Here is a 12,053-nt window from a genome sequence, read left to right as displayed (position 1 = left end):
AATGAGGTGGCTTTTGGGCATCAGACTTCTCAACATTTCCAGGATTGCAGTTTTAGAGTTCACACAAATCCTACTTTAGGTGTCTATCTGCTGATAAGTTTAAGCCTTCAAACTTTCCAGAGTGAAAAGGAAAGGTGATAAGCTGCATTGAATGCAAGTAATCCTTCCGTACTGCTCACTGTCATACTAAGACTCCTGTTGAGAATTCCTATTAAAGTATTTGGAGTCACAGGCAGTTCCCACATTAGGTAAAATTATAAAGCCTCTTCAGTACTAAACCTAATGCTATGCACTAATTTATCCAAAACTCACAGCACAGAGTACAAAATCGCACGTAATTAAGAAACTGCAAGAACTGGAACATGTAAACCAAGTCATGTAAGTGCAATTTTACACTGCAAGAAAACCCCACCAACTAAAATAAATATAATATTAGCATCGCCAATCCTTTATCTTAAACGGAGCAGAAATTTACTGTCATAAAAAATTAGTGCCGCATTACTTACTGGGCTTGGAATAGAGTCAGGATCGAGTTTCTTCTGCTGCGGACCTGCGAGCTGTGCTGGACCCCCAGGAAAAGCACCAGGATAAGACAGCTGAGATCCTGCCATCTGAGGGCCATAGTTTGCTGCAGAGTTACAAATGAAAATTCCTTTAAAGTATTTAAGTTGCATTAGCAAGTTTTAACATCAACTTTTGCCATACAGCTCATTCTTACTCAGCTAAACACAACTTCTCCTTCTGTTTTCAGCAAGTAGGAGAGATGGATTACTTTGGCTCATGCAGTCTGTGTTTTAAAGGTAAGCATGAGACCAGGTGTGACAACTTTGGCTCCAAAGTCTTCAGGCATACGTCAAGTAGGACAGTTAGTAGAGATTACCACAGCTATTCAAACCAGGCCATTACATTAGTCAGAATCTCTCCCCTAACATCAGTCAATGCAAACTGGTTTAGTTAGCTGGCTTTTTCATTGTCAAAATAACTGTTTTACTGACTGTTTTAATTGTATTCAGTTAAACTCTTTATTGCTATAGTAAAGCATTTTTGAAAGCTGCTTATGACAGACAGCAATCTATACCGTGACAGAGTATAAGAAAAATTCCTTTCTGTAGTAAGTTGTGCCTTTACCCATTACCAATAATATACTAATAAATAATTCTGTTCCTGATCCAAACTGATCTCCTTTTTCATATTACAGTCTCAATAGAATGCTAAACTTTTGAGCAAAAGCACGACCCGCCTTGAGCGTACTGATTGACAAGGCAAATCCTTCCGTTCTACAAAACGAGATTTTTCCGCCGACTTCCTTTTCCCAAGTCAGCAGAAAGAACATCAACTGCGAATGGTCACAGTTCCACCAGTCACTCTCCGCGCATGTTTTCTTTTCAATTACGTAACAAAGATCCTTCCTTACTTTGCTGAGGATGATATCCAGGCCCTGGAGGCTGTCCTGAAAGTTGCTGCAAGTTAGGATTTGGGGGGACAGGTCCAGGGATTCCATCTTGTCTGGCCATAGGAGGCAATGACGGTTGAGCACAAAGGCCATTAACACTATTTGCTGGTGGAGGAACCTGTGATCCAGGTGGTAAAGCAATTTGCTGCTGGTTTGGTGGCGGCAGTTGTGGACCCTGAAAAGATGCCGGGTGCCCAGAAGACATGCGAGAGCTTGGAGTAGTGCCAGGACCTGATTAAGAAATTACGTCGGCTGAGTCAAAAATGATAACCTACTAACTCTGTGTGGAAGGTAGTCTATTTTTGTTCAATACATTTACAACATATTTGCAATATTGTATCCCATACTGACAATGATGCATTAGGGGGATCCTGAATGCCTGTTCACATAATAAATCTGACCTCATAGTTTCAGTCTCAACTGATTCAGACATTCAATTTTATTTCTTTTGGCTCTATTTTCAATAAAACCATGCAGCTGGAGCGGATGGGAAAAGAGAGAGGGAAGCCAGCCTTCGACAATTCTTGATGAGAATACATATAATTCACTATTTGCTCTTGAAATAATATTTTATTTCATAATGTGAAACAACATTCTTTTTGCTTAATATTCAGTTCCTCTTATGTGGCATGTTTTTGTTAATCTGCTATTTGCATTTCACCATGACAGGTCTGATGGAAGATAAATCCACTCATTTTATCTGGTTTACAACCATCTTCTGGTCTTGATGCTAAAAGATGAAACATGTGGGAATTATTTTGTACACGCTAGTGAAAAACAGTTTGTTGTTTATAAGATCCAGATTCCAATTAGAATTAAGGGGACCCCTGAAGTACTTTTTTTTTTTTTCTTTTCTTAAACTTACAGTCTGTAAATACTTACTACTTTACAAAACCTACTTTTTTTTAGTCAAACTTCTCCCCAAAGACGTACAGCAAAATAAATTTCAAAAAAGCTAAAAAAAATAACCAAACTTGGGTTTGGAGCAAAAGGACCAATGTGTTAATATACAAATATTGAAATGCATCTTCTGTCAGACATGTTAACTGAAAAAAAAAATAAAATTCACATGCAAAACACAAGCTCAGGTTCTCATCTGGTACAAACATTGCCCCAGTAGCTTTACAAGCTGTGAATTTCATCACTCCGTCAAGCTCCACCAACTTACACTTACAGCTAAGGAAAAAACAGAAGAACAATACACAACACAGAGGCAGAGTTGTAAAGAATCTATGTCTTCAGTGGTCTGAAGGGTATCTCTACCAGCGTGTAACATGAGAAGCAAGAACATTATATTTTACTTAATTATTGCTGAAGGCAATATAATGAAGGCAGGAAGGAAAAAAAATATTTTTGCTCTAAATAATATGAGTTGCTATACATGAAGTGCTGGGCCACACCTCATCATCCTGTATAAAAAGGTCTGAGTTAATTGTGCACTTGCAGTTCAGTACCTCAAAAGTCGAATTCGAGTCTAAATTAATTTTTCTAAGGTGAAGATGGTGTAAGTTTTCACAAGGGTTGTACAAACAGAGGGTCAGACCTACGGTAGTTATGCAGGTTTCATACAAGTCAAATCAGCAAACCATAAAGCCAGGGTAGGAACAGTGACATAGTATCAATGCAGGTTCACCTTTGCGCATATTTTACGAAGATATCAACCACTAGGGTGATTCTCATTTAAAAAACTCATCCTCCTAAACACACTGGCCTCAGCAAAACAAGATGCTAACTAAATTCCACTCCTCTTAAATGAAATCGTAAATTTCACTAGGAAATACTCAGGAAAGGCAGATATAAGCAAACAGAAAATTGGTGGGAAGTAATTTACATGTAAGAATCACATGATCGCATCTTTAGCTCATGGCTTAGGTTTGAGATGTTTTAACTTCAAAATAAATGCAAATAAATTTAGATGAAAAACTAAACTATAAGATTTGGACAAAAAAGAACAAGACAGTTTCGAAACGGAGAGAAACTCTAAAAAGCTAAGAAAAATGAAATCCTGTCTGCATATCATTGCTCACGCCTTGGCTGTTACCAACAGGATTAACAAGTAATTTGAGAAGTGACTGAGAAGACAGCTGACTTTTACAGAAGGTTCATCAAACATCAGTTCAAAATTAACCCAAGAATATTGATTTAAGGAATAGGATAAGATTGAAAAAAAAATAATCTAAGAACTTGAGCAAATGACAGTGGTGAAAGATTGCATTTTCTGTTTATGTAGGAGTTCAGTAAGTTTCTAATTACCATAGTCTTAATAGCTTTAACCAAGAAAAAGTTAATCAGATCAGATAAAAATGATTACCATAGCTATTTATCTGCATGCTGTTGAGCTGGTTAGCAAGTTGTGCCGTAGATGAAGTGGGTGCAGTATTTGGGTAGGCTGGCTGTGACTGATGACTGTAGGGAGGATAGGAAGGTCCTGTATTGCTTGGAGGTGGAGGGCCTTGAAACCTAAAGGGAAAAATTCGTGCAGTTACACAAAAAATTACATCAACCAATCACAATTCTAGAAGGTCTTATATCTTGTCAATGGTGGTGCCAAAACAATTAATTGGGACAGACAAATTCTCTTAAGAGAGTTTGTTCGTGTTCTGCTCAGAAAACATGTACTTCTATTAAAATAGTCACAAAGCACAGAGAGAATGCGCATTTGTTTAAAAAAAAAAAAAAAGGAAGACAGTAGATGTTTACTTGCATACTTGTTAGAAACAAGGAAGAGGGAGTATGCCATGGAAAAGAGAGTGTGGTAATAATTATATGAAAGCTTGAAGATTAAGAAACACAAGCTTTTGAACATATCATATCACTCGATTCCCTTTCTGTGCTTGTAAAGGAAGATTCCCTACCAGGGATGGGTGAAGAAGATTAGGAGAAAACTCTGCGAAGAGAAGAAAATTAAGTGAAAAACCATTAAGGAGTTTTCTGTAGTAGAAGAAAAAAAGAAGATGCAGGTAGGGAAAAACTGCTTCATGATTATCAGATATGGAAAAACATGAATGCAAGAAAAACAACTAAAAAAAAGAAAGAGGTAACACATATGTGGCTTATAAAGGTATTTTCTACCAGACTATTTCACTCTGGAAAAATAAGATCTCAGGCTATCTCCCAAAGAAGATCTACACTGATTTTCTTACAACCACTTCAAAAACCGAGGAGGGGCCTAGCTGTATCAAAAGTAGAACTCACTTTCCGTGAAATTTTGATGTGAAAATTTCCCCGCCTGGAACAGCACCTCTCAGTAATTTGGGAATAAAATAAGATCAGGTAAAAAACAGTAGACGTGCAGCTGCCCAGGAAATGACTGGAAGCTAGGAAAGAGAATCAGTATTTTGCTGGGTTGGTCATGTCAACTTGAGTCTGTCCACCTTGTTGTTGCACCTTCAGGACAACAACCACTTCTCCCTATGCATTAGTACGTTGTCTTTTACAATTGATCACCAGACTCTTTGGGTCCTCCTTTACACAGCAAAAGCATACAGACAAACAGGCTTACCTATTTTGATGCATAATAAAACATATACATGACTTTTTTTTTTTTGAACACAAATAACTGTGCGGCAACTAAAAAGCACAGAGCAGATGAAGACTAAACAACTAAAACAAGAATGAAGAACGTTGTGAAACAGCGTCAAGTTCACCAAAACAGCTACAGGTACACAAACTAGTTTTGCCATGGTGCCAGGTGAGGAAAATAATTGACATTTGACAGAATTAAAGAAAAGAGCTAACCATATTTACCCACTTATAACTACCTGCAATATAACCACTGTGTAAAGCTTGGCTGTCCCCTTGTACAATCATTTTTCCAAGAGTTCTTTTTACAGCTTCCACCTGTCCCTATTTTCTCCCTTCCCCACTCCCGTCTCCTTCACTTCTTCCTGTGAGCTCTGGAGGCAGCATAACAGCACTTCAAATAAACTCTTCATAGTCAGTCTCAGATCGAAGCAAAAGAGTAGCAGTCATCCATCTGAGAGGGTATAACAGAACTTTATTATAAAATGCCTTTAAAGTACCCTATGGAGCCTTGGCTGTGATCCCACAACAATCAAGCAAAGACATTCTAACAAGGTGGTTGCGGAACTACATATACAGAGACATGCACCAGCTTCTAGTCAAAACTTGCTGCCAACTATTAGTTTGTAAATAACAACTTCTTGGTACGTCACAACAAAGGAGAATTAAGACATCAGAAAGTGAACAAAAATAAAAGAAAGCTATTTTTATATCAAACAGCACTTACACCACCTTACTGCTGCTTTGAAGCAATGGGTCTAAGATCAAGAAGAAAGAATAATTAAAAACAAAACAACACATGATAAAGACCTGACTTGCTATAAAATGGAACTTAACGAGACTACAGATCACACTGTATGATCTGGCAGTTTAACACCTCAGGGAACCGAACCAGAAGATCCAATTCAGAATTGGAGTAAGTCAGAAACGCTGAAGATAGAAGGGATGCCATATTTAAATGTCAGTGAAGCAGCCAAAGAGAGGTAACAGAGGTCAGACAGCTCAGACCTCATGTATTAATTCTTGTCACCTGTGTGTCTGCTGCCCTGGTGTACTGGGCCCATTTTGCAAGTTGGTCTGGCTGAATTGATGTGTACCAGGTGGTGGAGGCCCAACAGGAGCCGGAGTTCCAAAAGGCACAGTTGATTTCGACACACCTGCAAAAGATTAAGTAATTTTATGTAAGAACCCTGTAAGAAAGCACAAGATCACCAAGAAATGCAAGTGTACACCCCTGCTCTAGCAATAAGAACACCAGCTCTAGGTGACCCTGCTTGAGCAGGGGAGTTGAACTAGATGACCTGCAGAGGTTCCTTCCAACCTCAGTCAGTCTGTGATTCCATAAGCAAGGAAAAAGTTTTGGTCAGCTATAGAAGCAGATATGAAACAGAACAGATAGTAAAATGGAAGCAAATAGTAGCTGGTAACTTTCCAGCAAAAGAACCCAAAAGGAACAGTAAGAAGGAAGCAAGAATGAACAGACCCTGCAATTCAACCTGGTATGCTGGTAATTCCCTGTCACCCAGTTATCTTTATAGGTAGAAGCAAGAAGTCCCTTTGATTTCAGTCAGAAAGAAAAGCTGGAACAACCTTTAAAAAAAAATACCAAAACACACTTCCATATGTAGAACCTGTAACCCTAGGGTAAAAACAGTTCTTAATTCAGATCAAGAACAGTGACTGTGAAGGGACTACAATTTATGTAAACAGCAGTGCTGAATAAACACCCCTTCAACCTGTATTTCTTGAATTCTTTTCCTTTAAATAACTCTAACATCAAAAATTTGTTTGGTACCAAAACTGGTATTTTTCCCCAGTATTCTAATAAGCCAATTACCAGAGGTAGTTCTATCTTCTGACTATATTCAGCATCTGATTAAGGTAACATAACTTCTGCTGTCTTTATACGCAGTTTTAGAGAAATTGGGTAAAACAACTTATTTTTTTCTGTTTTTGTGATAACTCAAAAATCAAGGACATCCCAGAATATTTAAAAAACCTCAATATACTTGGGTACTTAGTTCTGCCATTACCCTACTCCACCATCTCAAATACTAAATTTAATGTAGCTTATCATAACCTAAATGTCATTAAAATTTTAACAAATCCTTTTTTAAGCAGCTTTAGAGGATACTTCAGACATCTTTACTATTTTACCTGATTTCCCCCTGTGATATCAGGCAAAATACTGAGATGGTCCCTCTTCCTGTCTCCCTATCTTGGCCATGTATATTAGCAAACTTAGAGAGGAAAAAGGAAACCTTACTCTTTGGATATTTTCCACAGCCCCAATTCACTAGGCTAGCATGCCCACTTTGACTCTATTGAAATTGGACCAGCATGACTTACATACAGCAAAACAGCCTTGAATTCCATGCTCTCAAATGATATTTTTTTTCAGGCTTCAGCCACCATATACTCATGTAGTATATAGTTACTGAAAGATCTGAAGCCACACGTCAGTAAGTTAAAATTAATAGAAAGCAAAGGAGAGACAAAGATGGTCGTGTTTATCTGCTGGATGTCAATTACATTAGCTGTAGCTGATTATGTGGGTAGAAATAAAGCAAATATCCCCTTTTGCTTGTACCCAAGGTGCCCCTCCTCACAGAAAGCAACTGTCTCCTGAGTGGCTATAAAGCAGATGGGTTCTGCTTACCACTCATTATCCAAATACATCACCCAGTAAGCAAGCTTAAGCAGAACACCGACTCACACTCGTAGGCAAGTCTGAGCTCTAGAATTCAGTAGGACAGGGGTCCTACTGTTAAGAATACAATCAATTTCTGAGAGCTCGCTTGCCATTAACACAAGTTGAGAATATTTCTCTGTTCCCAGAAATCACCCCTTTTGCATTTGTCTGTATTAGGTGTTACTCATAATACAGCATCAAGCACTGGTGCTTATTGCTTCCTGGACAATGGAATTCACCCAGGAAGGTCAGATACCCATCTTACACCAACAATAACACAGACAAAGCTAGTGCAGAATCCTGTTGCAGTAGCGGTGTAAAATTGAGTATTCTGTGGTGACACGAGTAAGAAAAAGGAGATGCGAAAGACCTTCATAGAAAAGTAGACTCTAAAAACATATCTTAAGCCAATTTCATACCTGGTTGAGGTGCTGAGTATGAGGAGTTAGGGTCCCCGTAATGCCCATAATGAAGTGAAGAATTAGGTGGTCCAAAACCTGCAGAAAAGCCTCCTATTCCTGGCTGGGATTGGGAATATGGAGGAGTTGCAACATAGCCTTGTTGACTCATGATGGCAATATTCTCATTCCAAGTATCGCGTCCTCTTTAAGAATCTGCAAAAGAGAAAATGACACCTGCTACTACTCTTCATGTTTTGTGTGTTTTAAAAGGCTGTGAACTGCATTCCCAAAAAGACGAGAGCCACATCTGACACAAAAAGAGACCTTGTCATCCTTGCTATTATGAGGCATCTTTTCCTAAGCCTTCACATCTTGATTCTGTTGTTGTTAAAGAAGGAAAAAAAAAAAAACAACACCAAAACCCAAAAAAACCCCAAAATTTTATTAAATGCAATCCAAAAAAAAGTTTTCTAATGATGAGAGCATTCGCAAGACATTTAATTTCTTTCTTGCAGTCAGATTTTGTCAAGAAAGATACAATAAACTCCTAGGAAACTTTCAGGAAAGAGTATCCTGATAATTGCAATAATTTAAGATCAGAGCTAGAAAATCTGAAAAATTCTGCATTACTAAACCAGACGATTGTATTTCCTAAGACTAGTTTTCAGATACAGTGCGCTTGCCACGAGATTTGAAAAGTTATCGAAGTTGTACACTTAGCTTTGATAGCTAGCTTCCTCTTTTCCATGTAAGACAGAATCTTTTATTTTGACTTCATATTGACATTAACAAAAGCAGAATCCCACCAAATTTCTTCATGCCCAAATTAAAACTGTTTTGAGAAATGCTGAGGATCCAAACCCTGAATGAGAACCTACTACTTCTGCAGAGTCCCAAGTCAGGCATCCCCAAAGCGCTAACGGTACATGATACAAACTCGCATTTTAGATGTTAAGTGTTCTTTTGAAAGGACTTTCATTTTATTTCAACTCTTAGGCTTGAGCCATAGAGTGATCTTTGAGTACGCAAACTGGATGAAAGCAAATCAGGAATTGTGCACTCACAAAGGCACCTCAAAATTACACATAGCTTCAAGATCACAACAGACAAATTCATGCTGCTTTGGCACACGCCAGTAAGAGAAAAGCTATCCCTATCAGAAAACTTCTCTAGGCTTCTCATATTAAATATACTTTTCTGAAAAACACCCACAATCTTCCACATCAGACAAGAAATCACTTTGAGCTGGGTACAGGGCCTAGCCCTCCTCACACATTGCCCGTGCCACCCTCTAAACCACACTCCTCATTGTGCCAGAAGATTTCTCAGTTGCAGTATTAAACTGCTTCAGACAGGTAACCTTAGGGAGTTGTCTTCTATTTTTTAGGTAACAAGGTAAACACATGAAGAAGAAAAAAAATAAAAATGTTTAAACTGAGAGGCTTCGTGCAGCCAGACGTACTTTCTTCCCTCCCCCGCCCCCATCAGAAAAGACGTGGCAGCGTGAACTTTCATTGCTCCAGAAGACAGTAAGTCAGCACTAAATTACCTGCACACTGGCATAGACATCTACAAATTTTATATATATATATATATATATATATAAAGGAAGAGATTTTAACTTTGAGGCATCTGCAACAGCCAACACCTTTAGCTGCAACAGCATCCAGGGGAAACGACTTCCTCCACCGCTTACTCACTCACACAGAATCCTGCCACGTCAAACTTCCCACAGACAGCATAAACACAGAGGTTGTGCTGAAGAGACAGGAACTCTAACCATAAGCAAAATAATATATGTTTGCTGAACACAGATCCTAGTTAACATTGAGCGTGTTTAATCCCTTCTCAAGGTACGTACACATATATGAACAGATGATGGAAATAGTTTGGAGGCAACACCCAAAATACCAATAGAAACCAATCACCTAAGGTTTTAGCAGTCGGGTTCTAACAAGAGACACACAGATTCACTCTGGAAATTGCATCAGAAAGACCAGAGGATGTCCCAAACCCAGACCTTTCCCTGGGATTCTTTACTACAATATCACTACACAGAAGGACATGAAAACTTTTTTCTCCCTGTCTCTCTTAACACTACTCCAGGAAAAACACCAATACAAGCACTTCTCCACGATTTAATTTACTGCTATTACAGAACAGGTTGTGACCCTTTTTTCCATACCCATGCAATGCTCTACTGCACCCATCTCTCTGTGAAGATGTAAAACTCCACGACGTGCATGCAGAAGTAGCATAACGGGATCAAAAATCATCACGTTCTTGGCTAACTGCGGGTGAACCATTAACCGTGTGTTTCTTCAGAGACACCGTGTGAGGTAACCTGCCACCTCAAAAGAGGTGCTGTCCCTCCCCGAGGCACGCTGCAATCTCAACCCGGCAAACGATCTTTGGTGCGTGTGCGTGTCCCTCCACACACATACACACAGAATGGAATACAGCTACACGCGTTACACTTCGTATTTTTTGTTTAAGAACACATTTTTGAACAACCTATGCAAGCAGAAGCTTAAACTTACTCCAATTCAGTACAAAACCTGCGAAGCGTTAACATTTCTGTCCCCACTCACTAAGAATTTCAAGTCGCTCTAACACCGCAACAGGTCTCACCCCTCTGTCGGCGCTATCACGCCGGCAGTACCCGTGCCTGCCCCCGGCGCCGGCTCCCCGGCTCGGCGCGGCTCCCCCTCCCCTCCGCCGGCCCCTGCCGGCTTTCCCCCGCCCGACCCCCGCGGCTGCTCACCCGGGCGCTGCCCCGCCGCCGGGGCCCGATCCCCGCCGCTGCACCCGCGGGGCTGTGGCGGCGGCCCGAGGGGCTCGCGGCGGCCGTTAGGACCGTTACCGGGGGGTGGGGGGGGGGGCGGCGCGCGCCTCCGCCCGGGGACACGCGCTCACCCGACTGCCACGTCTGAGCCTGCCCGCGCGCCACCGCGTCCCGCCCCCCCCCCGGCCGGGAGCGCGCGCCCCGGACCACGCCGGCGGCGCCTGCGCAGTGGCGGCAGCGAGGCCGAGGCCGTGGCGGCAGCGAGGCCAGGCCCGGCCGGGCCGCCGAGAAGAGCTGCCGCCGTGAGAACGCGGTGCTTTTCCTCGTAGGTGCTTTGAGAACACATTTTTATCTGTGGCAACATCTGTATTTATGTAAAGTTATATCATCTGGGTATCTAGAGTGAAATGGGATGCAGTTCCTTTACCTCTTTGCGTACTGTGGTTTTAGTTACTGTTCATTTAAAAGCGCCGCCTCGCTTACAGGATAGCCAATGCTTTTCTAATTAACCGAGTAGAAACGTGGGAGTAACACGAGAAAAGATGGATTGGTAAAGTGCTACGGAGTTCCTCCCAGTCAAAAAACAAATAGTCATTGGTCTTATAGTAAAAAAATAAATAAAGTGGCAGAGGATTAGCAAAAAGAAAAGAAGTCATTGCTCAAAGACCCATATGCACCTGGAATTCTGGCTCCGCAGGCTTTCTTAGCCTTTGAGTGTTCATTCTATAACACTAACAAAGCTTTTGAAAGCAGCGAACGGTTTTACCTGCTGCTAAATCTCTGTAACGGCGACCTCAAGGCTGTCAAAAGCATTTGTGCCTATAGAAAATAATTCCGAAAACAATCCCTGTGCCTTTGAAACGGATGTCAAAATGAAGGTACGCAGGGGCATCCTTCATGTGAAGGACGCGCAATAAGCCTCAGCCCAGAACAGAGGGGGCAAGAACGAGTCCTGACCCGTCTTCACGCTCGCTATCCAGAGCTGGATTCACCACCAAATAATAAAAGCTGGCTTTCTGCACGTTATCGGAGCCAACGCTGTTGGGTATGTCAGAGAAAATCTAAAACCTTCCAAATCTCTCCCAACTGCCTCATCAGAATGGAAAATTTAGTCGGCAAGGTGACTAAACTCACTTAAACCGGCTGTGGTTTTGGCTGCGGAGTATCAGCGACTCTTTCACAAGCGGGGTACAAACTGAC

At 40.9% G+C, this 12,053-nt stretch overlaps 1 protein-coding gene across 4 annotated transcripts in view; it reads right to left on the bottom strand.

The window, feature by feature from the left end:
- Nucleotides 1-12,053, bottom strand: part of SEC24D (SEC24 homolog D, COPII coat complex component) — a 109,320-nt gene that overhangs the window by 41,421 nt on the left and 55,846 nt on the right. For 2 of the 4 annotated variants that reach the window (XM_074588485.1, XM_074588486.1), the window contains exons 2-6: nt 8,087-8,281; nt 6,006-6,132; nt 3,765-3,913; nt 1,415-1,684; nt 507-628 (exon numbers count right to left, since the gene is read on the bottom strand). In XM_074588485.1, the coding sequence (XP_074444586.1) occupies nt 507-628; nt 1,415-1,684; nt 3,765-3,913; nt 6,006-6,132; nt 8,087-8,237 (819 nt within the window). In that variant the 5' untranslated portion in view covers nt 8,238-8,281. Of the gene's footprint in view, nt 1-506; nt 629-1,414; nt 1,685-3,764; nt 3,914-6,005; nt 6,133-8,086; nt 8,282-10,832; nt 11,027-12,053 lie in introns of those variants that run through there. The other 2 variants (XM_074588484.1, XM_074588483.1) reach the window with 2 other exon arrangements.

Source organism: Larus michahellis, chromosome 5, assembly GCF_964199755.1.
Source record: "Larus michahellis chromosome 5, bLarMic1.1, whole genome shotgun sequence".
NCBI lineage: Eukaryota > Metazoa > Chordata > Aves > Charadriiformes > Laridae > Larus > Larus michahellis.
The sequence above is the reverse complement of the archived record's forward strand: the minus strand, read 5'-3'. Positions and strand labels throughout refer to the sequence as shown.